The 27,995-nt window shown below is 72.4% G+C and overlaps 1 protein-coding gene across 2 annotated transcripts; it reads right to left on the reverse strand.

The window, feature by feature from the left end:
• Positions 1-109: 109 nt before the first annotated feature.
• BAHCC1 (BAH domain and coiled-coil containing 1) lies at positions 110-27,992 on the reverse strand. 2 transcript variants are annotated; one of them, XM_067308296.1, is made up of 26 exons: positions 27,824-27,992; positions 18,794-18,973; positions 17,674-17,796; positions 14,522-16,291; positions 14,322-14,427; positions 13,564-13,772; positions 13,323-13,481; positions 12,305-12,531; positions 11,022-11,379; positions 9,527-10,297; positions 7,716-7,906; positions 7,477-7,613; positions 7,126-7,227; positions 6,441-6,555; positions 6,090-6,336; positions 5,794-5,949; positions 4,925-5,253; positions 4,708-4,815; positions 4,374-4,609; positions 4,215-4,290; positions 4,005-4,113; positions 3,733-3,855; positions 3,440-3,613; positions 1,417-2,555; positions 445-681; positions 110-362 (listed from the first exon to the last, which is right to left on the reverse strand). In XM_067308296.1, the coding sequence occupies exons 1-26, from the start codon at positions 27,978-27,980 to the stop codon at positions 156-158; spliced, it is 7,746 nt and encodes a 2,581-aa protein (XP_067164397.1). In that variant the 5' UTR covers positions 27,981-27,992; the 3' UTR covers positions 110-155. The 2 variants fall into 2 exon arrangements, with proteins under 2 accessions (XP_067164397.1, XP_067164398.1); XM_067308297.1 differs by lacking the exon at positions 110-362 and having other exon boundaries at positions 581-681; positions 1,417-1,774; positions 2,154-2,555.
• Between the last annotated feature and the right edge of the window lie 3 nt (positions 27,993-27,995).

Consider the following 27,995-nt stretch of genomic DNA (forward strand, 5'->3'; position numbering starts at 1 on the left):
TAGGGAAAGTATGGCTTGTCGGGGAGCCGCGCCGGGCGCCGGGCCCTGGCTTTGCATAGCGGCGGCGGCGGTGGCGGGGGGGGGGGGGCGCGGGGGGGCCCCTGCCCCTGCCCCTGCCCCTGCCCCTGCCCGGCGCGGGGCCGCGGGCGCCGCGGTCAGCACAGCACGGGGACGCCGTCGGCGGTGACCAGGCGGCCCGTGGTGGGGTCGTAGGTGCCCGCCAGGTAGTAGAGGTCCTGGCGGTCCTGGTACTTCTTGCTGCGCGTCATCTGCTCGTAGTGCTCCCGTCCCACCACCTGGCACTTGTGGGAGATGGTCTGCACGTCGTTCTCGTCCTCGTGGCACGACTGGTACAGGGCGTTCTGCGGGCGGCATCGGCGTCAGCGCCGGCCCCGTGCCAAAACCCCGGCATCCCCCCCCCCCCCCCCCCGCGCCGCCCCTCACCTTGCCGTCGCTCTGCCGCTTGCCCAGCTTGGTCTCCTCGGGGTGGTAGAACCACTTGACCTTCACCACCATGTTGCTGCCCCAGGACTCCCACATGCTCTCGATGCGGCCGATGTAGGGCAGGTTGGGCCGCCCGGCCGAGAGGAAGACGGCGCAGTCGCCGACGCGCAGCGTCTCCTTGCCCCGCACGATGGCCTTGTAGAACAGCTTCCGCGCCTTGCCCTTCATGCCCCGCCGCTGCGGGCAGGCAGGCACCGCGCGCGGTGGTGTCAGCACCGGCCCCGCGGCCGTCGTCCGTCCCCACCCACCCTGGCTGCGGCGCCCCGAGGAGCTGCGCCCCACGCAGCCGAGCGCTGGGGCTGTGCACCCCGGCCCCATACACTGAAGCGCTGTGCACCCAGGCACTGTGCCCCACGCCGGGCAGTGCCGTGCCCCATGCACCCAGGTGCTGCGCCCCATGCACTGAGCAGCTATGCCCCACGCGCCCACGGCACCGCGCACCCAGGCGCTGTGCACCAAGGCACCGTGCACCGAGGCACCGTGCACCGAAATGCTGTGCCCCGTGCACCCAGGCACCGTGCACTCAGATGCTGTGCACCAAGGCACCGTGCCCTGTGCACCGAGGCACTGTGCACCCAGGTGCCGTGCACCAAGGCACCATGCCCCGTGCACCGAGGCACCACGCACTGAAATGCTGTGCCCCGTGCACCCAGGCACCACGCACCCAGGCACTGTGCCCCCTGCACCGAGGCACCGTGCACGGAGATGCCATGCCCTGTGCACCCAGGTGCTGAGCCCCGTGCACCCGGGCGCTGTGCAACAAGGAGCCTCGCTCTGTGCCCCAGGCGCTGCGCCCCAAGCACCCAGACACCGTGCATCGAGGCGCCGTGCCCTGTGCACCCCGGCGCCGTGCTCCGTCCTTCCTCACCCCGCGCCCGCGCCGAGCAGCCGGGGCCGGGGCGCTGGCCGTACCTGCGTGGGGTTCCCCGACCACCTCCAGAGCTGGCGCGCGGGCAGGAAGGCGGAGATCTTTGGCCGGTTTTCCACCGAGGGCAGGCGCTGCCGCCGGGAGAACTCTTTGGCTTTGGAGAAGCTGAGGGCCTCCTTGCGCTTGAGCTTGGCCTTGGGGCCGGCGGCGGCGGCCTTGGGGAGGAAGCAGCGCTGCGGGGCGCCGCTCTTGGAGCGCAGGGCGTCCGGCTGCGCCAGCAGCGCCGGCACCGGGTGCGAGAGGCAGGTCTGGAGCAGCAGCGTGGAGTCCTCGTCCTCGGAGCTGTAGGAGGAGTCCTCGTTGTCGGAGGAGCAGAGGCTGGACGTGGAGATGGAGCCGGAGCTGGAGGAGGTGGAAGAGCCCGAGGAAGAGGAGGAAACCGAGAGGCGGGTCATAAAGCGCGAGGGCACGTCGGCGCCCAGCCCGCCCGCCTCCTCGTCCTCGTCCATGTCCGAGTAGGAGCTGTGGCAGTCGCTGTCGCAGTTCAGGGCGAACTCGGCCTGGCCCGAGTACTTCCGCAGCGCCAGCCCCAGGGGCAGCTGGTGCACGGGCGCCCGCCCCTTCCTATCCTTGCCCGCCAGGGCCGAATGGGCATAGCCGTGGCTGGCCAGGGGCCGCTCCAGCTTGGCCCCAAAGTCCTTCTCACCCAGCAGCAGGGCCTTGCAGTTCTTGTTCTTGGGGGACGTCACCCCTTCGTGGTCCAGCTTGACCAGGTACTCACTGCCTGCTTTTCTCCGGCCGCCTTTGCCCACTTCTGCCTCCAGCCGCTCGGCCTTCTTGGAGCGCAGGAGTTTCTGGGCAGCCGGCAGCACCAGCCCAGCCCCGGCCCCGAAGGACGCGTAGGAGCTGGCGATGCGGCTGAAGGAGTCGGCCCCGAAGCCGTTGCCGAAGACGGGGGCGGCGACGTGGTGGTGCACGGGGAAGAGCGCCTCTTTGGCCCGCAGCTTCTTGGCGCTGCCGTTGACCTGGAAGAGGTTCTGCAGCACGGCCGTGCCCTTGCTCGCCGCCCTCCGCTTCGTCTGCGCCACCGCCGACCAGCTCAGCAGCGGCCCGCCGCGGCGGGCCAGGAACGGGTCGCTCAGCGCCGGCGCCTTGCCGCCCGACAGCACCTCCGCAGCTTTGCCTGGCGGGAGACGCGGGGTCAGGCCGCGGCAGGGACCGGAGGCCGCCAGGGAGGATGGACGGACGGACGGACGGAGGGATTGCCCTCTGCCCGGCCGGGAGAGCCTGCGCTCTGCCTGCATCCCTGCGCGCCCTCCACATCCCTGCATCCCTATCTCCATCCCCATCCTTGCATCCCTATCTCCATCTCCATTTGTATCTCCATCCTCATCCCTATCTCCATCCCCATCCCTGTGTGCCTTCCTCATTCCTGCATCCTTCTCTCCATCCCCATCCCCGCACCCGTATCTCCATCCCCATCCCTCCATCCTTATCTCCATCCCTATCCATGCATCCCTATCTCCATCCCCATTCCCACACCCCTATCCCCATCCCCATCCTTGCATCCCTATCTCCATCCCCATCCCTGCAACCCTATCTCCATCCTCATCCCTGCAGCTTTATCTCCATCCCATCACTCTTAACTCCATCCCCATCCCTATGCGTCCTCCACATTGCTGCATTCCTATTTCCATCCCTGTCCCCATGTGCCTTCCCCATCCCTGCACCCATATCTTCATCCCCTTCCCTACATCTTTATCTCCATCCCTGTCCCCATGTGCCTTCCTCATCCCTGCATCCCTATCTCCATCCCCATCCCTGCACCCATATCTTCATCCCCATGCCTACATCCTTATCTCCATCCCTATCCATGCACCTTTAGCTCCATCTCCATCCTTGCACCCCTATCCCCATCCCTGCTCCCTTCCCTGCATCCTGCCCTCCCCCATCGCTGCATCGCCTTGCGATCCCTGCAGCCCCTCTGCGCGCCCGCATCCCGCCTCGTCCCGCCACCCGGCACCCCGCTCCCTCCCCAGCGCCCGCGCCGCGGCACCCCCCACCTACCGCTCTTCTCCTTGCCGGCCGCCTTCTTGCCGGAGACCCTGGGGGCCGCGGGGCCGTCGTGGCGGTCCGGGCAGAGGCCGGGGGGCAGCTCGCCGGGGGGGGCCCCGTCGCCGCACGCCCGCTTCGTCCGCCGGCACGAGCCGGACACCAGCAGCGCGGGAGACGGCTCCGTGCCTGCGGGCAGAGCGCGGCGTCACGGCCCCGGCGGCGGCGGCGGCAGCGGGTTGGGGGGGGGGGCCGGTGTCCCACGCAGCCCCGGCCCCAGCCCCGGCCCCCCCCCCCGGCACACTCACACTGGATCTTGAAGTCGGGCGGCAGCAGGCGGATGTTGGACACGGCGATGTGCCCCGTGTCTCCGTCGTCGAACTCCACCAGCACCGCCTCGGCCTCGTCCTCCTCCTCGTCGCTGGAGGAGCCTGCGGCGGCGGGGGGGGGGGGGGGAACGGCCGGGGCCGGGGGGGGGGGTTCGAGCAAGGGGGGGGCGCACCGGGAGCCCAGCGCCCCCCTGGGCAGCCCCCCCACAGCTCCCCCCCCCCCCCGGCCCCGCTCACCGCCGGCTCCTCACCTCGCACCACGTTGCCCGGGTAGAGGCAGCGCGACTTCTGGCTCCAGTAGGCGCAGACGCGGGTGCCGGGCGGCAGGCTGCGCCGCGACTGCGGCCGCACGTCGAGGACCTGCGGGGCGGCGAGCGCGGGGGGCTCAGGGGCTGCCGCGCGCCTTTTGGGGGGGGGGGGGGGTCCGCCAGCCCCCCCGCCGCCGCCGCCGTTGCACTCACCGCCTCCTGCAGCAGCTGCTCCTGCGAGTAGATGCGCTGCCGGTTGCCCCTCTCGCCCTCGATGATGATGCTGTAGCTGCGGGCGGGCGGATGAAGGCTCAGCGCCCGCTCGCCCACCCTGCTGCCCCCCACCCTCCGCGGCCCCCCGGCCCCGCTCACATGTCCGGCGGCTGGATGGTGCGGACGCTGCCGGCGTAGAGCAGGCTGTCCTCCTTGGGGATGAGGATGTGCAGCCCGTCCCGCAGGTCCTCCTTCTGGATGGCGCAGGCGTGCGGCGGTGACGACCGCCGACCCTCCTCCTCCTCCTCCTCCGAGAAGCTGCTGTTGTCGTCGAAGTCGAAGTCGTCCTCCACGGTGAAGCTCTCCAGCAGCTTGCTCACCGCCCGGCCCTTGCACTGCGGGCGCAGCGGCGTCAGGGCGGGCCGGTGCCGGGGGGGGGGTTGGGGAGGGGGGGGGTCCGCGCCGGCCCCGCGCCGGCCCCGCGCCGCCTCACCTGCTTGCCCGTCACCTTGCTCTTCACCTTGGCCAGCTTCTTGCCCTTGCCGAGGATGGTCTTGGCGCTCCTGGGCGAGAGGGCCAGCGAGAGCGCCCCGTTCTTCCGCTGCGGCGCGGGGAGAAGGGGGGGGGGTGCTCAGAGCCGGCGGGCGGTCACCCCCCCCCGGCCCCCCCCTCCCCCCGGCCGGCGAGACCCCCCGCGCGCCCGCGCTCACCCGCAGCGCCGACTGCAGCGCCTTGCTCTTGCGCGTGGCCTTCTTGAGCCGCTCGCTGGCCAGGCGGGCGCCGTCGTCCCGCGAGCCGAAGTGCCGGGGCTCCGAGGCGGCGAAGAGGCTGTTGCTGGCGGCCGGGGCGCTGGAGCCGCCGGCGGCTGGCAGTCGGAGACTCTCCTTGGGCTTCGCCTTCAGCTTCTTCTTGGTGCCGTCCTCGCAGCCGCTGCCCGCCTTCCGCCGGGCCGGCACCTTCTCCAGCTTGCCGGCCCCCGGCTTCACCGGCCGCCGCTTGATCTTGACTTCGCCCTCGGGGCTGCCGAGGCGGCAGGGCCCTGCGGGAGGGACGCGGGGCTTGAGCCAAGGACCCCGGGGCAGATCCCGACCCTGTCTCATGCGTCCCCGCACTGTCCCCAGCATGCATCCCTGTGCCATCCCCATTCCATGAATTCCCGTGCCATCCCCATCCCATGCATCCCTGTGACCTCCCTGTCCCATGCATCTCTGTGCCATCCCCATTCTATGCATCCCTGCACCATCCCCTCCCCATGCATCCCTGTGCCATCCCCGTCCTATGCATTCCTGCACCATCCCCGTCCCATACATCCCTGCGCCATACCCATCCCATGCATCCCTGTGCTATCCCCATCCTATGCATTCCTTTGCCATCCCCATCCCATGGATTCCTGTGCCATCCCTGTGCTGTCCCCATTCCATGCATTCCCGCACCATCCCCATCCCATGCGTCCCCACGCCCTCCCCGTCCCATGCATCCCCGCACCATCCCTGTCCCATGCATCCCCGCACCGTCCCCATCCCCATCCCACGCGCCCCCGCGCCGTCCCCGGCACGCGCCCCGCGGCGCCGCCCGTTACCTAGCAGCCCCTGCCTTTCCTTCTTCTTCTTGGCCTTCTCGTTGGCCTCCATCTTCACCACGGAGGACGGCGAGGGCCCGAGCACGGCCACGGGCACCGCGGGCAGCAGCGCCAAGCCCGGCTCGTCGTCGCCGTCCTCGCTGTCCGTGTCCCCGTCTGCAAGGGGGGGTGGCAGCAGAGCTGAGCAGCCCCGCGTGCCCCGAAAAAAGCCCGGCACGTGCGCGGGAGCCTGCCCGGCACCGAGCACCCTCTGCACCGGAGCCGGCCCTGCTCCCCGCTCCCCGTTCCCGCCTTGCCTTTGAAGCCCGGCGGCTCCCGGGGGTCGGGGTCCGGCAGTGGGTACTTGGCGGCGGCCTTGGAGCTCTTGGCGCGGGAGAGCTTCTTCTGGATCCGGCTGCCGGGGTTGGGGTCTTTCCGGCGGAAGGGGCTGATGCCGGCGGGCAGCGCTTTGCTCTTCACCTTCTGCTTCAGCTGCGACACCTTGTGAGGCACCTTGCAGCCCAGCTTGCCCTGCGAGCCGCCCTTCGTGCAGCGCACCTTGTCCTGGGGGCGCAGGCAGGCTCGGGACGGCGCCGGGAGCCGCCGCCGCGGTGCCGCCGCCGCGGTGCCACCGCCGCCACCAGCGCCGCCCCCCCGCCGCCGCTCACCGGCGAGCTCTGCGCGGCGCCGTACGCCTCCTCGGCCAGCTTGCTCCTCTTCCTCTTGGGCTCGGGGTCGCCGCGCAGCTCGGCGCACAGCAGCGACAGGCTGCTCTTCACCGCCCTGGCAGCGGGGCAGAGCGCGGCGTGGGCACGGCGAGCCGCCCCGCAGCCCCCCCGCCCCGCTCCCCCCCCCTCCCCCCCGTAACCTTCGCTCGCTCACTAATGTTTTGCGACATAAAACCCCGAGATTAATTTTTTTCCCCCTCTGTCTTAATTGAAGGAACCATTTAGTGCAGATTTAACTATTATTATCAAATCATGGGGCCTGACGCGGCGCGCGCACACGCGCTCCAATCGTGTTTGGACTAGCTCGGAGGATTTATGCAAATGGGCCTGTCGGGAGAGGCAATTTGTAGCGGAGAAGGACAATTATACAGGGCCCGCGAGTGTGAAAACGACTGCGCCGGGCGGCTAATGGATAATAATAAAGCGCCAGCAGCAATGAACACCGCTGCAGCGTGACCAATGACTTTATACAGCGCAGATAAAGAGGCTTTTATGCAACGCTGCTCCCGCTCCGGAGCGGGGGGGTCCGGCCCCGGGCCGCTGCAGCCGGCGACGAAGCCTCCCCGGCGCGAGCGGCGGCGCTCCGGGGGCTCCGCGAGCCGGGCTCGGCCCCGCGGACACTCACTTGACTTTGCGGCCGTCGCCCTTGCCCAGCGTGCTGGAGTGCTTGCGCTTCCTCGGCCGCCCCGGGCCCCGCCGCGCCGGACTCCGGGAGCTCTCGTCACGCCTGCAGCCGCGGCGACACCGGGGGGGCACCGTGAGACGCACCGTGGCGCCTGCTCCCGCCCGTGCCGCCCCCGAACGAACCGGGCTGAGAACGGGCGCCAACTCATCACACCGGTGACTGCTGCTGCAGCCTCTCCCTGAGGGCGCTCCAACCCCCCTGCGCTCTCCCTTTCCCCCAGGGCCTTCCTCCCTGCCTGTGCTCCCCCGGCTGTGCCGCAAGACGGGGACGGGGACGGGGACGGGGACGTACTCGTGGTCGTGCCGCCTCTGCAGCTTCACCAGCTCCCGCTGCTTCTCCTTGTAGCGCCGCTGCAGCTCGGCCAGCCGCATGCGCACCTCCACCTCCTGCGTGTTGAGCTGCTCGATGGCCGCTTTCAGCGGGCAGACCTGCGGGGGCAGAGGGGGCTCAGCGCGGGCAGCACCCCCCCCCCCCGGGCTGAGCCCGGCCACAACTCATCACAGCTCCCGCCCCTGCAGCTCGGCACTCACCGCCTTGGTTTTGGGCGTCCAGGTGTACTTGCGGCGGGGGGCGCGGGCGCGGGGCGGCGGGGAGGCGGGCAGGGGGCTGAGCGCAGGGGGGCTGCCCGGCCGGCCGGCCGCCTCCACCAGCGACCAGGCGGCCGCCACCGTGGCCAGGTTCTGCAGGTTGAAGGCCAGCAGGTCCTCGTCCTCGTCCTCGCCTGCCGGAGACGGGGCTCAGCGGGGCCGGGCGCGGGGCCCCCCCCGCGGGACCCGCGCCCTCACCCCGGCACAGGCGAGTGGGTGTCCGTGTGAGGGCCCCGGGGGCAGGGCCGGGATCGCCCCCTCTCCCCACGGCCCCATGCGCGGAGAGCAGCAGTGACCATGGGATGCAGGGCGTGCGCAGGGTGCATGGTGCTGCAGGGTCCCCTTGGGTGCTGTGGGGCACGGGGCCATGCACAGGGTGCACGGTGCTGCAGGGCCCCCTTGGGTGCTGTGGGGCACGGGGCCATGCACAGGGTGCACGGTGCTGCAGGGCCCCCTTGGGTGCTGTGGGGCACGGGGCCATGCACAGGGTGCTGCAGGGTGCACGGTGCTGCAGGGCCCCCTTGGGTGCTGTGGGGCACGGGGCCATGTGCAGGGTGCTGTGTGCATAGTGCTGCAGGGCCCCCTTGGGTGCTGTGGGGCACGGGGCCATGCGCAGGGTGCACGGTGCTGCAGGGCCCCCTTGGGTGCTGTGGGGCACAGGGCCATGCACAGGGTGCTGCAGGGTGCACGGTGCTGCAGGGCTCCCTTGGGTGCTGTGGGGCAGGGGACCGTGCACAGGGTGCTGCAGGGTGCACGGTGCTGCAGGGCACCTTGGGTGCTGTGGGGCAGGGGACCGGGCCCGGGGCAGGGAGGGACGTGGGGCTGCAGCCGCCCCAGCTGCGCCGGCAGCGTCCCGGCGAGCCGCGGGGCCGCCCACCCCCCGTGCAGGCTCCGCGCACCGCCCCGCCACGCGGCAGGGCCTGGGGCGGCGCCAACCCCCCCTTCTGCCCCCCCCCCGGCCGGGATTCCCTGGGGAAGCCGAGCCGGGAGGGAATCCCGGCGCCTGCCGGGAGCCAGCACTGGAGCAGAGCCCCGGAGCCGCCCCGTGGGCTGCGAGCAGGCCAGGCTCGGGCACCGCCGCTGCCGCCTGCCTGCGCACGGCCTCTGCCACTGCACGCTCTGCACTGCATGCACTGCACAGCCCCTCCACTGCATGCCCTGCACTTCAAGCACTGCACAACTCCTCCACTGCATGTCCTGCGCTGCATGCACTGCACAGCCCCATCCACTGCATGCCCTGCGCTGCATGCACTGCACAGCTCCTCCGCTGCACTCCCTGCGCTGCATGCACTGCACAACTCCTCCACTGCACACCCTGTGCTGCATGCACTGCACAGCTCCTGCACTGCATGCACTGCACGCACTGCACAGCCCCTACACTGCACGCCCTACACTGCACAGCTTCTTCACTGCATGCACTTCACAATGCGGCCCACTCTTACACATGAACTGCACCATCCCTCCACTGCACACACTGCACTGCACTGCACAGCTCCTCCACTGCACATACTGCGCAGTCCCTCCGCTGCGCACTACGCTGCACAAATCCTGCCATTGCACGCACTGCGCAGCCCTGCCACTGCATGCGCTGCGCAACCTCTTCATTGCAGACACTGCGCAGCCCCTCCAACGCACGCACCTTGTGCAGCCCCTCCAGCGCACGCACTGCACCGTGCCCCCAAAGCAGGCGCAGCGCACAGCGCGCGGCCCCCCCCCCCATCGCGCACCCTGCAGCGCCGCCGGGGTCCGCTCACCTTGCAGGGCCAGGTCGCAGCGGCGCCGCCGCAGCTCCAGGTCGGCGAGCTCGCTGAGCAGGGCGATGCCGGGGAGCCCCGCGGCGCGGGGGGCGGGCGAGGGGGGCGCCGGGGGCGGCGCGCAGGGCGAGCCCAGCGCCGGCAGCTCCCCCAGGTCGATGCCGGCGGCGATGAGCGCCTCCAGCCCTCCCGGGCAGCCCTGCCGCCCGCCGGGCGCCCGCACGAGCCCACCGCCGCCGCCCTCCTCCTCGTCGCAGCTGGCCTCCAGCCCCGAGCCTTCGCTGTCCCCCTCCTCCTCCTCCTCCTCCTCCTCGCCCATGGGGGAGCCCGGCGGGGAGGGCCGTGCCGCGGGCACCGGGCCCTGCGGCTCCTCCGGGCGCCGCTCCGGTGCTCCCTGAGCCGCATCCAGGCGGAGCCCAAAGGGTCCCGGTGGCCGCTCCTCCGTGGGGCCGGGGGTCCCCGCCGCCGCCGTCCCCAGCCCCAGCCCCAGCTCCGCGGCGCGCTGCCCCTGGGCGAGGAGGAGGTGATGGCGGTGCAGGAGCGGGCTGGGGCCCTCCGGGGTGGCCCCCCCGGCCGGCGGCTCCCGCGCGGCCCCGGCGTCGCAGCGAGGTTCCCGCGCGGGGCTGAAGGTGCGGGACTGCTCGGGCTCGGCCGCCGGCGAGAGCGCTTGCATAGTGTCGGGGTCGGCGGGCTCGGCGGAGTGCGCGTCGGGCGCCAGCGGCGAGGAGAAGCCCATGCCGGCCGCGGGGTAGCTGTAGCCCGGCGGCAGGTCTGCGGGGAAGCGGGGGGCGCTCAGCTGGGGCGGGAACCCTGCGGCGCCCCGTTCCCGCGCTGCACCCCGGTGCTCCGCTCCCACGCTGCACCCCAATCCCACGCTGCACCTTGGTGCCCTGCTCCCGTGCTGCACCTCAGTGCCCCGTTCCCATGCTGCATCCCGTTGCCTCACTTCCGTGCTGCACCCCAGTGCCTCATTCCCACCCTGCACCCCAATGCCCCGTTCCTGCACTGCACCCCATCGCCCCACTCCCATGCTGCAGCCCAGTGCCCCGTTCCCACGCTGCACCCCATCTCCCTGCTCCCGCACTGCACCCCAGTGCCCTGTTCCCGGGCTGCACCCCATCACCTCGCTCTCACGCTGCACCCCATCATCCCATTCCCGTGCTGCACCCCATTGCCCCGTTCCCACGCTGCATCCTGTTGCCCTGCTCCCGCGCTGCACCCCATCGCCCCCGTTCCCATGCTGCATCGTTGCCCTGCTCCCGCGCTGCACCCCATTGCCCCGTTCCCACGCTGCATCCTGTTGCCCTGCTCCCGCGCTGCACCCCATCGCCCCCGTTCCCATGCTGCATCGTTGCCCTGCTCCCGCGCTGCACCCCAGTGCCCCGTTCCCACGCTGCACCCTGGCACCCGCAGGGCTGCGCCCCGGCGCTGCAGCCCCCGTCCAGGGAGGGTGCCCGGGGCCGTGCCCCCCACCTCGCCGCCCCCCAGCTCCTACCTGGCTCCAGGGACTTGGGGTAGTCGCGGGGCGGCTGTCCCTCCCCGCGCTTGTCCTCGGCGTCGCCGCCCTTGCTCTGCGCGGGCACGGGGCTGTCAGCCGGGGAGCGGGGGGCCACGGCGGAGCTGGCGGCGGGGCAGACGGGTAAAGTGCAGGGGGCCGCGGGGAGGGTCACGGGGCACTTGGCCGGGTGCCGCAGGGCCGGCGAGTGGCAGCAAGGGGAGAGCTTGGGGGGCCCGGGGGCCACCGAGGACATGCCCTTGGCCGGGGGGTTTAAGGCAACTGCTTTGTGGGGGGGTTTGAGGGGCTTCTCGGCACCCGCCTCCTCCAGCTCCAGGGGCTGCTCCTCCGGCTTCCGCTGCGGGGGGACACGGAGGTCGGCCCACGCCAGCCCTGCGCCCAGCCCGGCCCCACGTCCCGGCCCTGCGTTGCAAATCACAGCCCCCTGCCAGCCCCGCGTCCCGGCCCCGCATCTCCCATCGCAGCCCTGCCGCCAGCCGCGCATCCCGGCCCCACATCCCGACCCACCTCCCATTGCAGCCCCTGCATCCCGGCCCCACGTCCCAGCCCACCTCCCATTGCAGTCCCACATCTCTCATCGCATCATCACCACCAGCCCTGCATCCCAGCTCCGCGTCCCGGCCCCGCATCTCCCATCGCAGCCCTGCCGCCAGCCGCGCATCCCGGCCCCATGTCCCAGCCCCTCTCCCACTGCAGCCCCTGCATCTCGGCCCCACCTCCCATTGCAGTCCCGCATCTCCCATCGCAGCATCACCACCAGCCCTGCATCCCAGCCCCGCATCCCGGCCCCACATCTCCCATCGCAGCCCCACCACCGGCCCCACTTCCCAGCCCCACATCCTGGCCCATTTCCCATTGCAGCCCCTGCATCCCAGCCCCACATCCCAGCCCTACATCTCCCATCGCAGCCCTGCCAGCCCCGCAGCCTGGCCCCGTGTCTCAACCCCACAGCTCAGTGCTGCATTTCACATCACAGCCCCCCGCCAGCCCCACATCCCGGTCCCGCATCCCTGCCCTGCATCTCGCATCCTGGCCCCACGTCCCAGCGTCGCCCAGCCCAGCCCCACATCCCGGCGCTGCATCTCCCATCGCAGCCCCCCGCCAGCCCCGTGCCCCGGCCCGGCCCCACAGCCCTGCCCTGCCCCGTGCATCACATCCCAGCCCCACATCCCACCCTGCCCCTTACACCGCCGCCCCCCCTCACCCCCCAGCCCCGCTCAGCAGCCCAAGGCCCCCCCCCCCGGCGCCCGGCGCGGCGGCACCTGGGCGTGCGCCTGGCGCTGCATCTCGAGGGCCTGGGCGGCGCGTTGCTGCTGCTGCTGCTGCTGCTGCTGCTGCTGCTGCTGCTGCTGCAGGGCGTAGAGCTCCTGCTGCCGGAGGAACTGCGAGCGGGAGTAGACGGGCAGCTGCCCCGCGTGCTGCAGGTGGGCGCCGGGGCCCCGGCCCGGGTACATGGGCGGCCACAGCGACGCCTGGTCCATGACGTCGGCTGCCGACGGCGGGGGGTCAGCCGGGGCCGCGGGGTCGCCCGGCGGCGCCCCCCACCCCCAGCACCACCCGCGGGGACCCCTGTCTCCCACCCCTGCACCCCAGCCCCATGGCAGCACTTGCAGGGACCCCCATAACCTGCACCCTCAAGTCTCATAGCAGCACCCACAGGGACCCCCATCTCCCACCTCTGCACCCCAGTCCCATGGCAGCACTTGCAGGGACCCCCATAACCTGCACCCTCAGCCTCATAGCAGCACCCACAGGGACCGTCATCTCCCACCCCTGCATCCCCCCCCAGCACCACCCGTGGGGACCCCCATCTCCCACCTCTGCACCCCCAGCCCCATGCAGCACCCACAAGGACCCCCATCTGCCACCCCTGCATCCCCAGCAGCCCCCGCAGGGACCCCCATAACCTGCACCCCCAGCCCTACAGCAGCAGCCCCAGGGACCCCCATCCTCAAGCAGCACCTGTGGGGACCCCCATCTCCCACCCCCAGCCCCCAGCAACCCCCCAAGGGACCCCCATAACCTGCACCCCCGGCCCCATGCAGCCCCCGCAGGAGCCCCCATCTCCCACCCCCGGCAGCCCCCCAAGGGACCCCCATAACCTGCACCCCCATCTCCCACCCGCAGCCCCTGCAGAGACCCCCATCTCCCACCCCCGGCAGCCCCCCAAGAGACCCCCATAACCTGCACCCCCAGCCCCATCGCAGCCCCCGCAGGAGCCCCCATCTCCCACCCGCAGCCCCCTCCGGGACCCTCTGCCAGCGCCGCCCCCGGCCCTACCCAGCGTGTGGGGGGCGCCGTGGGCCGGGGGCTCGGTGGGCAGGATGACGAGCTGGGCGGGGGGGTCCTGGGAGAGGGGGAACACGGGCTGCATGGCGCTGGGCATGGAGGCGGCGAAGCCGGGCGGCAGGTTCTGGTGCAGCGCGGGGTGGCCGATGCCTGCGGGCCGAGGGGCCGTGAGCGCCGGGCGGGGGGCCGTCCCCCCCGTCCCCCCCCCCCAGCGGCGCGGCGCGGCACTGACCGTACGAGTGTCCCCCCATCCAGATGGAGGGGCTGCGGGTGCGGGGCAGCCAGTGCGCGTGGGCCGGGTGCGCGTGGGCCGCCGGGTCGCCGCCGAGCTGGCCGGGCTGCAGCGAGGAGCCGCCGGCGAGCATCAGGTGCGGCGCCAGCTCGCCGGGGCAGCCGCTCGACGGGTGGATGTGGGCGAACTCCACCAGCTCCTTGTTCTCCCTGCGAGACCGGGACGGAGCGTGGGGCAGAGGCACCGGAGGGGGCCGCGGCTGCCCCGCGCTCCCGAAGGGTGACCGTGCCGGAGGGGTGCGGGATGCAGGGTGGGGGATGCAGGATGGGGGATGCAGGATGGGGGATGGAAGGTGGGGAATGCGGGATGCAGGATGGGGGATGCAAAGTGGGGAAAGTGGGATGCAGGATGGGGAATGCGGGATGAGGAATGGGGGATGCAGGATGGGGAATGCAGGATGAGGAATGGGGGATGCAGGATGGGGGATGCAGGATGCAGGAAGGGGCATGCAGGATGGGGGATGTGGGATGCAGGATGGGGGATGCGGGATGCAGGATGGGGGATGCAGGAGCTGTGGCCATGCTCTGCCCAAGGCCCCACCAGGGACTCGGGACTCTCAGAGCCGAGCCCTGCTCCGCGGACCCGGGTGTCCCGCCGCTCCGTGCCCGATGCCGCACCGCTCGGCCGCAGCGGGTGCCGGCAGGACGCGGCGTCGGCAGGTGACGGGACGCCAGGGGCCCCCCCGCCACCCTCCTTACTGGAGCAGGAGCTCCCGGCCGGCCAGCCCCAGGCGCTCCTCGCAGAGCCGGCTCCGCTCCTCCTCCGCCTCCAGGTCGATGACGTGCATGGGCCGCGCCGTGCCCGCTGCGCCGGGGGCGAGAGAGAGGGGTGAGCGCGGCGCCCCAAAACCCCCCCTCCCACCATTCCCCGCACCCCCCCCTCCCGGACCCCCCCCTACCTTTGATGCCCACGGCCGCCCGGCTCTGCCGGCCGGAGCCGCTGCCGTAGGAGGGCTCGGGGCGGCTGAGCGTGTCCTTCTGCCGCGCCACGGCCACGGCGATGCCCACGGGCGGCTGCCGCACCTCGCCCTCGCCGTGGCCCAGCTCGTGCTCCCGGCCGCGGGCGCAGTCGGGCCGCTCCAGCTCCTGCTGCCCCTTGCCCGGCGGGAACTTGGCGTCCTGGTGGGCGCAGCTGCCCTTGAGGCCGCCCAGCCCCACGAACGGCGCCTTCTGGCCCACGATAAGTGCTTGGTTGCTGTACTTGAGGAGGTTCTTCATGGCCGAGACCTCGTCCGGGGGGGCCGGCATGTCCTGGCTCAGCACCGAGCCCTGAGTCATCAATGCAGCCTGCTGCAAACTGGTGCTGAAGGGGTCCAGGTAGGAGCCCTTCCTCTCCTCCGCCACGGCCATGGGGGGGCCCTGGCCCTGCACGCCCCAGGGGGGCAGGTGGGGCGCGCCGTAGCCCAGCGCGTTGAGCTCCAGCGGCTTGCGCTTGGCATCGGCACCGGCGGCACCGGCACCGCCGGCGGGCTCCGCGTCGTGCTGCTGGTGCCGGATGCGCGCCACCTTCTGCGGCGCGTGGCCCGGGGCCTCCTTGGGGCCCTTCTCTAAAGTGCAGCAGGACGGGCCCAGCTTGGCGCCCAGCGGGTCGGGGTGGGCGGCCCGCGAGCAGTCCGGCGGCGGCGGCGGCTCGAAGTAGCCGCCCTTCTCCAGGCCGCCCTTGGGCGCGTGGCCCAAACCGGCGAAGGGGGTCTCGGCCCCCCCGCCGCCGCCGCCGCCGCCGAGGTACTCGAGGCCCTTGAGGCGGGCGGCGGGGCCGGGGGGGCCCCAGTCCAGGCGCCGCTCCGCCTTGGCCTCCGCCTTGAGCGCGTGGTGGAAAGCCGGGGGGCCGTAGGCGCCGCCGGGCGGCTCGGCGCCCGCCTCGGCAGCGTGCCGCTCCTTGCCCTCGGGCCGCTCCAGCCCGCAGCTCTCCGCCGCCACCTGGAAGGGCCGGCTCTTGTCGGCCAGGTGCCCCACGGACGGCACCAGCGTGGCCCCGCTGAGCTTCAGCTCCCGGCCGCCCTTGTCCGCCAGCGGGCACAGCACGTCGGCGCCGGCGTGCAGCGGCAGGCAGGGGAAGGAGCCGGCGGCGGTGCTCAGCGGCGGCGGGCCGGCCGGCAGGCTGGAGGGCACCGTGTAGGACACGGCGTGGTGCAGCATCTGCCGCCGCTCCAGGCACTCGCCGTAGGGCTGCGGCGACTCGTGGGCGCCCAGCTCCCGCTCGGCACGGCACGGCTCCTTGGCGCAGCGGCCGGCGGCGGCGGCGGCGGCGTGGTGCCGCGGCAGGGCGCTGCCGGCGCAGCTGGGCAGCACGGCCTTGCCGGCCTCGCCGGCGAGCGCCTTGGCGTTGAGCAGGCAGGAGGCCAGGTGCTTGGGGCGGCCGTCGCAGGCGCCGCGCGGCGGCAGGCTCTCCTTGCAGTGCCCCTCGGGCGTCACCGGCAGCACCGCCTTGTGCCGCTCCTTGCCGTCGTCCTCGGGCGGCCGCTCCTTGGGCTCCCCCTTGCCCGCCTTGTCCTTGCCCGCCAGGAAGCGCTCGTAGTCCTTGGGGGTCTTGGGCAGGGCGCCGGCCTCGCGCTCCCGGCTGCAGGAGCCGATGGGGTGGCCGGGGGCGGCGCGGGCGATGCTGGGGAAGTTGTGGTTGGCGGAGAGCAGCGTGGGCTGGGCGGGCAGGTTGCGCAGGTAGAAGTTATCTGCGGGGAAGACAGGCGGGTGAGCCCCCCCCCCGCAGCCCCCCGCCGACCCCGCTCCTCCCGGCACGGCTGCAGCCCGCAGCCTGACGGCGCCCGGGCTGGCCCCGGGGGCTCCCTGCAAGCCCACCCGGGCCACGGCGAGCCCCTGGCTGCAGCGAGGTCTCTGGGTGCAGGGAAGTCCCCGAGGGCAGGCAGGTCCCAGGTGCAACCAGAGCTCCGGGTGCAGCCAGGTCCCTGGGTGCAGCAGGGTCCCCAGGTGCAGCAAGGTCCCTGGCTGCAGCAAGGTCCCCGGGTGCAGGGAGGTCCCAGGTGCAACCAGGGCTCCAGCTGCAGCCAGGTCCCCAGATGCAGCCAGGTCCCTGGGTGCAGGGAAGTCCCCGAGTGCAGGCAGGTCCCAGGTGCAGCCAGGTCCCCAGGTGCAGCAAGGTCCCAGGTGCAACCGGGGCTCCAGATGCAGCCAGATCTCTGGGTACAGCAAGGTCCCCGGCTGCAGGGAGGTCCTAGGTGCAGCCAGGTCCCCGGCTGCAGCAAGGTCCCAGGTGCAACCAGGGCTCCGGGTGCAGCCAGGTCCCCGGGTGCAGCCAGGTCCCAGGTGCAGCCAGGTCTCGGGTGCAGCCAGGTCTCTGGGTGCAGCCAGGTCCCCGGGTGCAGCCAGGTCCCAGGTGCAGCCAGGTCTCGGGTGCAGCCAGGTCTCTGGGTGCAGCCAGGTCCCCGGGTGCAGCAAGGTCCCCGGGTGCAGCCAGGTCCCTGGGTGCAGCCAGGTCCCTGGGTGCAGCTGGGGCTCCAGGTGCAGCCAGGTCCCCGGGTGCAAAGCCGAGGGAGTCCACCCCATGCACCCAGGCCGTCCTCGGGTGCAAAGCCGTACCCAGGGCTCAGTCGTGGCTGGGGGCACCCCAGGACTCGGCCACATCTCAGGGCACTGCAGGGCTCAGCCACAACTCAGGGCGCCCCGGGGCTCGGATGCAGCTGGGGCCACCCCGGGGCTTGCCCAGGGCTCGGGGCCGTCCGCGCCGCGCCGTGCCGTGCCCGGCTCCGCGCTGAACAAAGGGAGCACTTGGAACGCGCGAGGCGCCCTGGGCCGCGTCCATGCCAGTGTCAGCTCCCCGCTAATGAGGGGAGGAGCGCGGGGGAAGGCAGAGCCTAATTAGCTCCATTTCCCACCCAAACAATGTTCCCTATTAAGCGCCCGCCACAATATTGTGAAAAGCGAGAGCGGCGGCAGCTGGGCCGGGTGCCCGCGACCCCAGGCCCGCGGGGGCTGCGCTCGCCTCCCCGGGGACCCGGCACCTGCTGCTCCGGCGCCGGCCCCGCGTGCCGGCCGCGGGGAGCCCGCGCGCCCCGGCGTTCCCGGCCGCGGCAGGCGCCGGCGCCCCGCTACCTGCCTTTCTGGCTTTCATAGAAGCGGTGCTGACTGTAGAGGACGTTGCCGTTCCCGTGGTGGTCCAGGTGGCTCATGGGCAGGAAGGTGGAAGCCAGGCTCCCGGAAAAGCGGGGGTACCCCGGAGCTGGAGGCAGGCCGGATCAGAGGGGCTCGGCAGGCCGGGGCGCCACCGAGCCGGCCCGCGGCGCATCGCACCGCGGCATCTCCGCCGCCGACGGGCTCTCGCTCCGAGCGCCTCCGCCCCAGCTCGGCCCCGGCGGCTGCAAGCTGAGACCCCACGGGCTCGTGGCAGCAGTGGCCGAGGCCCAGGCTCGCGGGCTCGTTAGCCGGCATGCTGGGGCGGACCGTCCGTCCGTCCGTCCGTCCGGTGGCGGCGGGTGCCGCGCGCGCTGCCCGCCGGCCCCGGACGCCCCCCCCCGGCGCGCCGCGCCGCGCAGCCTCGGCGAGCCGGGAGCCAACTGGCAGCTTGACAAACTACCAGCTGGGCCGGCTGCCAGGGCCCCGTGCCAATACCACCTCGCCGCTCGCTCCTTAACTCCGCGCGGCCCTCGCTCCCGGCCCCGCTCAGGTGGGGCCGCCGGGGGCCGAGCCGCGGCCGCCATGGAGCCCCCACTGCCGCCGCCACACTGCGGAAGGGGTGTCCGTGCCGCCGGGGGACGCGCCCCAGCCTCCTTCCCTGGCTCCGCCTGGGATCCCTGCGCCCCGGGAGGGCCCCTCGGGGGGGACCCGGCCCCAGGGCACCCACACAGGGCCCGTGAGGCTGCCACCTGTGACACGAGCTGGCCCGGTCTCAGCACAGGGCAGAGGGGGCAGCAGGGACTTCGAGCATCTCCAGGTGCCCCAGCACCGGGTTGGCGTCCCCCCGCCGAAGCCCCGTTCCTGGGGGCTGAGCCTTGTCCCCCGGGGGTCCCATTGCAGCAGCACCCGCCCCGCGCCGCGGCCACCCCACGTGCCAGCGCCTGGGAGCCTCAGTCCCGCCGGCACAGCCGGCAGCACGCAGCCCCATGGCTGCCGCGCGGAGCCCCAGCCGCATCCTGCCCCCCGGCACGCTGGGGACGGGCAGCGCCGAGCGGCACGCGATGCCGGGCTGCTCCCGGCCGGCTCCCCCAGCGCTCTCTTACCTTCGTGGGAATGCGAGAACCAGATCTGGGAGGTGCCGGAGTGCGGCCCGCGGAAAGCCGGCTCCGGGGGGGACGCGGTGGGGCCCGAGGGGTGGCTGGGCGCCCCCGAGCCCAGGCTGCTGGTGAGGAAGCTCCCCATGAAGGACGAGGCGGGCGAGTTCCCCATCAGTCCGCTCCCTGCTGCGGACGCGAGGGAAGAGAGTCAGGGGCGGGATGCCGCACGCGCGCCCCCGCCGCCCCTGCGCACGCGCTCCCCCCGGGCGCTCGCACACGGCTGCACACGCCTGCTGCAGGGCCGTGCGGCATGCATGCTCCCAGTGCACGCCACTCATGCACGCACGGCCCTCGTGCACGCATCCCTCGTGCACACGCGCATCCCTCGTGCACGCACGCCGTGCGAGGAGGCAGCTGCCGCCCCGCCATGACCCCGCCGGCCCGCACGCGCATCCCGGGCACGCGTGCGCCGGTGCACGGCAGTGAGCGCCGCAGGAGGCTTGGCACGCGCGCGTGGCTCTCCGCGCCGCTGCTCTGCACCCGTGCCAGCGCCAAGCCGCTCGCTGCGCCATGGCCGCCCTGCTCTGCGCCCTGGCAGCTGGCACGGGGTCAGCGCAGCCGCGGGAGCTGCCCCGGGGCCGGGCGAGCCGGGCTGCCCCGCTGATGGTGCGGGCAGCTGCCCAGCGGCGGCAGCCGGGTGCAGGCAGCGGGAGCCCTGCCAGCTCCCGGGAGGTAGCGGCAGGAAGGCCTGGGGACAGCCGCCCGCAGGGACGTCCTGCCGGGGCACCGCGCGGGCACACGCACCAGCCGCGCAGGAGAGCAGCGCGTGCCTCCATGCATGTGCGTGCACGCTTGCGTGTGAATGCACACGCCTGTGCAGGGGGGGCAGCAACACACGGGCAGCAACGCACGGCCGGCGCAGCGGCGGCAGGGCCGCGCTCCCCGTGCCGGTCCCCAGCCCGGAGGCGAGGGGCTGGGCGGGCCGGGGAGGGGAGGCCGAGCCGTGAGATCATGTTGGAAATATCGGAGCCGGTAGCCAAAGGCCGGGCGGGCTGGGACGGAGCAGCGGGGGAGCACTGGCCGCCCGGCGCCGCTTGGCCCCGCTCCCCGCGCGCATGTGTTTGCCGACGTGGGCTGGCGGGGCCGCGGCATCCCGCCCTCCTCCCCGGCGCGGCACGGAGCGGCGCAGGCCTGGCCGCCCGCCCGGGCCCGGGGAGGAAGTGATGCTTGCTCTCTAAGCCGGCCCACGCTCCCCGGCTAATCCCTCCGGGATGCCTCTGGGATGAGTGTTGGGGATGTGGTTACAGGCAGCTCACTCCTTCCTGCACCGGGCGGCCAGGGGCCGAGCCCGGGCATGGGGAGCGTGGGCCGGGGCCACGGCCGCACCCCAGCCCGCCGCGGGAACCGGCCGCGGGAACCGGCTGCGGGAACCATCCGTGGGACCCGGCCGCGGGAACCGGCCCCGGGACCCGGTGCTGCAGGCTCTCCCCGCCTGGGAAGCGGCACGGTGCAGGACGCGGCAGTGCAGGACGCGGCGTCGCAGCTCCACCGCCCGACGGCGCAGACCTGCCGCGCACGGACCCCCGCAGGCCGGCGGCGCCAGGAGGGGCCGAGCGGGGCTGGTGCCGCGGGTGCTGCCCGCCCTCGCCCCGCCGCCCCTGCGAGCCCGGCGCCCGCAGAGCCGGGCTGGGGAGCTAGGAACAGGGCTGGGCGGCGTGAACTCGAGAGGAAGCCGAGGTTTCCAGAACGAGCCTTTTCTGGAAGCCGTGAAACAGGCTGTAAAAAAAAAAAAAAGGAAAGGAAAGGAAAGGAAAAAAAAGGCAGCGGCGGCGCGGCGCTGGAGCGGAGCAGCGCGGCTGGGCTGGCCGGGCCCCAGGGCCCCGCTCTCACACTCTCCCCTACATATCCGACCCGCTGACTCACGCCCACTGGCACGGCCGGCTCCCCAGGCGCGCGCGCTGGCCGCAGCGCCCGGCCCGCGCCGTTCCCAGCCCGCCTCGCGCACACGCAGCCCGCACGCACGCACGCTCGCTCGCAGCCTGCCCCGGCGCAGGGGGCTGCCCCGCGCCCCGGCACCGCGCAGCACGGCACGGCACGGCGCGGCACGGCGTGCAAAAGGGGAAAGGCCCCGGGGAGGGCAGGGCGCCTCCTTCCCACGGCCCCCGCCGGCTCCGGCTCTCCCATCGCGCCGCTTCTCGCCGCCCGCGGGGCAGGAGGGCAGCCCCCGGGGGCTCTGCCCCGCGGCGCCGGGCGCTGCCTGAGACCACCCAAACTCGTGTCACCTCAGGCGGCTCCGCGGGCAGCGTCAGCCCGGGAACTCCCTGGCCGCGCTCCCCGCGCCCCCCGGGGCCGGCGCCGTGACTCAGCTCCGCCGGGCACCGCTCCCGGCCCCGGCCCCGGCTCGGCCGGGCAGAAAATCCCCAGCGGCGGGAGCCAGGAGCGCGGGAAGGGTCGCTGCAGCCGCCGGGGTGTGGATGTGATCCTGCCCCCCCCCCTCCACCCGGCTGCATTTTTGGGAGCTACGTGGGGTTTTCCGGCCAGGCCGCCCTGCCCGGTGCCAAAGCCGGGGAAGCCACCGGGGCCGGCTCCAGCGCCCGGCCCAGTCCGGAGGCGCCGGCGCCCAGCAGGGCCCAAGCCACGAGGTGCCGGATGCGAGGGACCTCCGGATCGCTCCCAGATTTACCCGGAGCGGAGCAGGGCCCCGCGGCGCCTCCGGGTTTCCAGGCATCCTGGCGGCGCCCACCGAGAGCAGAGCCCAGAGGGGAAACTGAGGCAGGGCAGCGGGCGGGAGGCGCCGCGCCGGGGAAGGGTTAACGGCGAGGCGGGCTGCCTTTCGGTCTGATCCGCTGCCAAGCCGCGGGGGCCGGGAAGCCCGCGGGAAAGCTCGGGGGCTTTTCGCCTTGGCAGGCCCGGCCTCAAACCCGCAGCGAGTCACAAGAGCAGCGAGTCCGCTGGGTCTCAGCACGCCCTCCCGGATGGCGCCGGGCAGGGAGTGGCGCGGGGGGGTCGCTCCCGTCGCCGGGCAGCCCCGCTTCGCCCGCGGGAACGTGCTGGGAAGAGGGGAAGTTGCCGGGCTGGGGGGGGGGCGCAGGGGAGCCGGGGCCACGCAGCCCCCCGAGCCGGCCGGGAAGCGCTCCGGCAACATCTGCTTCGCTCCGGAGCAGCTTTCCAGGCCCCGGCCCGGGAAGGGGGTGCACGGCGCAGAGCCAGCGCAGCCGGGAAAAGGGGGGGTCCCCAGTGCCGTGCCGTGCTGCTGGAGCCTCCCTCTCCGGGAAGGTCCCACTGCCACCCTGCTCCCGGTGGCCACCGCGCAGGGCATGAGGGTGCACGGAGCTGCACATGGAGCCGGCGCCCCGCGCTCCCTCCCCGGAGCCGTCCTGGCTATTCCTGGGCTTCTTTTTAAGCCGGGAGCCGCGGCAGCCCCAGGCGCACCAGGCGCCCCGGCTGGCCGTGCCCCCGCGGCGGGGGCTGGGGCCGGGCTCCCCCGGGGATCCGAGCCGAGCCGAGCCGCGGCGGGGCGGCGCTGCGACGTGCGCGGGGTAGAGTTACTCCGGCGGCTATTTCGGGGCTGGAACATTCCTCGCAGGGCCGAGGCTGGAGCTGCGCACGGAGCCGCCGGGCGGCCGCCCCCTCCCCAGCCTGCCGGGAGCTGGCGGGGACGGTGGTGCCGCCGGCTGGGCACGCCGGGAGGGCGGCCTGTGCGCGGGGCTCGCACGCCCGGGGCTCGCACGCCCGGGGCACGCGCATCGAGCTGCACGTGCGACATGCACACTCAGCGCACGCACCCGGGGCTTGCACACCCGGCAGCACGCACACCCGATGCACGCACAGCCGGTGCACGCGGTGCACACGCACCCGGGGCTTGCACACCCGGCGCACGCACAGCCATTTGCACCCGGTGCATGCGCACACGCGTGCGCACAGACACATCTTGCTGCGGCGGGGCTGAACCGAAGCCCGCGGCGGGACAGCGATGCAAAAAGCACGGACACAAGCAGCCAGGGCCGCCCCACGTCGCAGGCCGCTTTCGGTAACGGGGCGCTCCCACAGCCCTGTCCGCGGGGCATTTCCAGGATCCCCTCCGGATCGCTCCAGCCATGTCAGGCCCCCATGGGACGGGGCCAGCGATGGGGGGCCCCCCCTCAGCCCAGAGCCCCCAGGGCCGGGCCGGGCCACGCAGCCTCTCCCGGGGCAGCCCTGGAGCCGCTGGCCGGGGTCACAGCTGGCTCTTCCCGGATTTCATCATCCCCGGCGCGGAGCGGGGCCCCGCCGGCTCCGAGGCGCGGCGCTGGCTGCCTGCGCAGGATACGTGCAGCGAGGCGGGACGGACCCCGTGGCTCCTGGCCCTGCCTCAGTTTCCCCCTCTCCCGAGGGCTCCCCCGCGCAAGGGGGGGGTGGGGGTCGCTCAGCGGCGGGAACGCGCGAGCTGCCGCCGGGGGAGCGTTTTCCCGTAAGCGCGGCTCTGTGCAGGGAAAGAACAAAACTCCGAAACGCAGCCCCGGCCAAGCCCGGCCGACCCCAAGGACGCCTGCTTCCGCTGCGAGCCCGGCCGTGCCGTGAAAGGGAGAAAAGGAGAAAAGCCCAGTTAACCCCCCCCAAAATAACCACGCTGCAAACAGCGAAGGCCTCAGCGAGCGGCGGTGTGCCGGGACGCTGCCGGGCAGGCACCGACCCCGGCGGCGCGGGAACCGCAGGGAAGGAAGCGCGGGGCCGGGCGAGAAGGAAAGGCGCTTTTCCAGCAGGGCCCTGCTCCCGGCCCCGCCGGAAGCGCCGGGCGCGCTCGCCCCCGCGGGCGACGGCTCCCGCGACCCCGCCGCGGCCCCTTTAAATATTTGGCAAATGGGAAATAAGCGCCATATAATTTCCCCGGCGTTATAATTTAAGATTAATCCATATTGTTATGGCACTAAATAAACGCTGTAATATCGAAGCGCCGCTCAAATGAGCTTGACAGAGTGCCAGAAGCACAATTAAAACGTTATCCGATGGGTAATGCCGAGCGAGCCTCTCCGTGCTAAGTGCCACTTGCAATCTGTCGCCTTCGGAGGGAGGCGGCGGAGAGGGGCGGCCGCGCGCGGGGCAGCGGCGAGTGCGGCCGTGGCGGCCCCCGCGCCGGGCAGAGCGGCTCCCGCGCAGCCACGGCCGGGCTCGCCGCTCCGTGCCCATCTGTTTCGCTTTACGGAGCGGATAAAGAAGAACTCCAAGAATGAGATTACTGGGTGAGTGTTTATTTACCCGCCATCGCGGGCGGGAGGGAGGGGCTGCAGTTCAAAGCCCGTGTGAATCTTTGCAAAGGCCCTGAATAGCCAAATCCTGCTATTTTTATGTTCTGCTATAATTACCAGCTCGGCTCTCGGCGTGTCGCTGCCACCAGCGCCGGGGTCGGCGCGAGAACCCCGGTGCCGGGGGGGCGCCGGGGCCCCCCGCGGGCTCCCTCGCCTGCCGGATCCGCATCCCGGCGAGCAGCGGAGCCGGACGCCAGGGCCAAGGTGCCGGGCGAGCTGCCACGCCGAGCACTCGCGCCCCCGTCCCCGTTTTGGGGAGGCCGCGGCGTCCCGGCGCTCGCAGCCAGGGCCCGGAGCGCCGCGCGGCTCCCGCGGCCCGGCCGCCTCTCCCCAGGCACGCGCGCACCAGCGTCTCCGCACGGATCCAAATCATAACTAACGAACAGATGAAACCACTCAAGTGCAATTCCACAGGATCGGGGTTTCGGAGCATTCTGCTTTTCTTCTCCCTGACACATGTGCAGGCACCTCCCGCCCCCCCCAGGAATCTCCAGCAGAAGTGGCGCTAATAAGGAGTAGACAAGTTAATCTCCAAATCTGTTTTAACTTTGACGCCTGCTTTTTAAAATGCAACGCGCGTTCCAGAGCGCTGGGGCCGGGAGCCGCGGCCGCAACACGGAGCTGAGCTGAGCCGAGCCGGGCGGCCTCCGCCCCGGATGACAGAGCGGTCACCCGCGACCCCGAAAGCCGGAGGGACGGCGTCTCCACTCTCCCGGCACGGCGCCTCGGGCACCTCGTCAACGGCAGAGATGCAACTAATTAATAGGGCAGCGGCCGAGGCAGAGCGGCTGCGGAGCCTCCTGGGGCCCCGGGAGCTGCCGGCCTCCGAGGCCGCGGGAAATCGGAGCCACGAGCGGAGGGAGAAAGGGAGCCCACGAGGCCCCACCTGTTTATTCCCCATCCCTGCCTCAGCAACGCCGGAATAAAAAATGCAATGCTTTGCCTGATCCCAGTCTGGAATTTAATCCATGGAGACAGCTGCAGGGAGCACAAACTGGAGCGGGAGGGAATTGCAGCCCTGGCTCCCCTCCGACAGCCGACGGGGCCTGGTGGGAAACCAGGACCGCGGGAGCGTCCGCGCCGGGGCGGACCCTGTCCCCCCGCAAAGCCCCCGGGTGCCTGCCTGCAGCTTTATTATATATTACGGCAAACCCGGAGCCGCGCTGCAGTGACAAATAGCCCGGCACGATCTAAACTATATATTAGCCTATAAAAATGTCAGAAGGGCAAAAATTTAGGCCCTGCGTAAAAGTATCGAGTTCACAGAACCTATTTGCCCAAGTTTCCCGCTCCTCCCGCATCGCGTTTCATGCCCGGGGAGGCACCGCTGCCGCCGGCCGCGTCCCAGCGGCACGTGAGATTAATTAGAGCGCCGGGGCCAAACCCCGCTTCCTGCACGGCCATGGGCAGGGCTGAGCCGGCATCCCGGGAGCACTCGCCTCGCCGGCTTCGATCGCGGCTCCGCTGTGGGACACGCTCGGCGCAGGGTGGCAGCGGGGCTCCTGCGCCGAAGGAGTGTGCGGCCCCGAGGGGCGGCCGGGTCTGGCTCCCGCACGGGGAAAACCCCAGGGAAACTGAGGCAGGAGCGGGGCCGGCGCTGGGCACAGGGGCACGGCCCTGGCCGCGGCTCCGGCCCCAGCGCTGTCTCGCGCAGTCATTTGCATGGTCTCGGTGCCAAAAACAGATGCAAACCGAAGCATTTGTTTGTAATAACTGCGCAGCCCTGAATTATGGCTTTAATAAAATAAAGCTAAACATTTTTTATCTCCCTTTCGCAGGGCTACTTCCAAGCCTGGAGCGCTCAGCAAAGGCTCCTGGGAGGTGTAGTCCGCGCCGGGAGCAGGGAGCCATTTGGGGCCGCGGCGCCGGCAGCGCCCCGAGGGCAGCGGCCGCCCCGAGGGCAGCGGCGGCCCCGAGGGCGCGGGCCCGGCCGCCTCGCTGCCTCTGCCGCGTGGGGTAATTAGCCGCCACGGGCGTTAATTAGGGCTGCGCGCGGCCGCGCGGCTCCCGGCGCCGCACCGAGCCGCGCCGCGGCCCCGAAGGCGCGCGGGGCCGAGCCGGGGAGCCGCTCCGCACCGCTCCGCGCCGAGCCGCGCTGCACCGCGCCGCACCGAGCCAGCGCCGCTCCGCGCCAGCACCCGCAGCCCGCGGCGCGGCCGGGCCCGCCCGGCTCGGGGAAGCGCGGGGGCCCGTAAATTATAATTTTTATTAGCTCGAACAATGTTCCCGTAAGCGCGGGAGTCTCCGTGCAGGGCTCGCCGGGAACGTCTCCGACTCGGCGGGCCCTGCCAAAGCGCGGAATATTTTTAGCTCTTTCTGTTGTTGGGTTTGGCTTTTTTTTTTTTTTTTTAAGAAAAAAAAAAAAGGCGAGTTTCTGCTGGGGTATTTTTAGCCTGATCCATGTTATTTTAACAGCCTCCTTTGCATTCGGGCTCCCATGTGTCGCCCAGGCCCCGCCGGCAGGCTGGGCGGGCTGCGGGGTCCGCGCCGCGGGCGGGCAGCAGCACGGGGAGCCCCGCCGGGGCGCACCGCAGCCGCGGAGAAAACGAGCCGAAAAAGCCCCGCGACCGGACGGGGCCCCCCGGGAAATCCCTCCCGCTTCACGCAGCCCGGACCCCGCCGCGTACCACGGGCACGGGGAGGGAGCGGGGTCCGCGGAGCTTCCCCCCCCCCCCCCCCACCGGGGCCGCCCGCCGCCACGGCGCTCCCGGGGGGCCCCGCAGACCGAGCGCGGCGCGCCGCGGCCGGCGGCACAAAGCGAAACCGCCCCGGCGGCGGGCCCGATCCGGCGCCGCCTCCCCGGGGCCCCCCGGATCCCCCCCCCGGGGCCCCGCTCCGTGCAGGCAGCCGCCAACCCCCCCCTCCCACCACCACCACCACCACCGCCGCCGCCGCCGCCGGCCCGGCCATGCCCCCCGCCCTAATCCACGCACTAATTGTAATCCCATTAAAGCAGATATAATTTTATTAGTATTCACAGCTCATCAAGGCGGCGACAATAACCGGGGGCCGCCGCGGTGCAACGGCGAGAAAACCGCCCGGGTCGGCGGGGAGCGAGGGGCCCCCGGCAGCGCCGAGCGGAGCCGGCACGGAGCGGGCCGGATCCGGCCCCTGCGCGGGCTCGGGCCCCGACGGCCGGCTCGATCCCGGAGCTCGGCGGCGCCCCGCGCTCCCCGCTCCGCGCACGCCGCGCCCGGCCCCGCGGACAAAGCGGCGGCGGCGGCGGCGCCGGGGCGGCTCCGCGCTGCCGGCGAGCTCGGGCCCCGCAAGCCCCGGGGCGAGGGGCCGCGCCGCCGCCGCTTTGTCCGGCTCCGGCGGGATACCAGGAGCGAGTTGTTAAGGCAAATGCACGCGCTGCAAACCCATTCTCACCCTGACACTTCAGGGCTTTATATAGAAACAGGATTTTCTGGCCTCGCACCGCCGGCCCTGCCTGCGCGCGACCGCCCCAATCCGCCGGGCCGCGGCCGGCGCTCCGCGTCCCCGTCCCCGTCCCGCAAATAACGGCCTTGTTGTTCGGCCAGAAAGCGCCTCCTTGTTCAGGCACCGGCGCTTCTCCAGCGCGCTAGCGCAGGGGGGGGATTTTCCTCCGGCTCCTGCAAGCGCAGCGCAGGGCGGAAAACGCCGCCGGCGCGAGCCCTTCGCCACGGCCGCGTGCGAAAAAAGCAAAATAACGATAACGACGGGCCCGACGGCAGCAGCGCAAAGAGGAGGACGAGCCCCCGCGCCCCCCCCCCCCGGCCCCGCTGACCTGTGTGCGCCGCCATGGAGATGGGCGCCGGGAAGTACTTGGCCGGCTGGAAGTGTCCGGGGGGCTGCACGGCGCCGCGCCCCGCGCCGGCCCGGTGGCTCAGGCTGCCGCGCTCCGGCAGCAGCCGCGGCGGAGGCGCGAAGTCGCGGCCGTCCATGCCGGGGCGCGGGGC

Source organism: Apteryx mantelli, chromosome 19, assembly GCF_036417845.1.
Source record: "Apteryx mantelli isolate bAptMan1 chromosome 19, bAptMan1.hap1, whole genome shotgun sequence".
In the NCBI taxonomy this organism is placed as follows: Eukaryota; Metazoa; Chordata; class Aves; order Apterygiformes; family Apterygidae; genus Apteryx; species Apteryx mantelli.

Excerpts from the sequence above, each read along its gene's own strand:
- BAHCC1 (XM_067308296.1), bottom strand. The coding sequence starts at position 27,980 with ATGGACGGCCGCGACTTCGCGCCTCCGCCGCGGCTGCTGCCGGAGCGC. Across the intron at positions 4,816-4,924 it reads CGCTGCAGTCGGCGCTGCGG|CGGAAGAACGGGGCGCTCTC; the intron begins GTGAGCGCGGGC and ends CCCGCGCCGCAG. Across the intron at positions 2,556-3,439 it reads GGCCGGCAAGGAGAAGAGCG|GCAAAGCTGCGGAGGTGCTG; the intron begins GTAGGTGGGGGG and ends GTCTCCCGCCAG.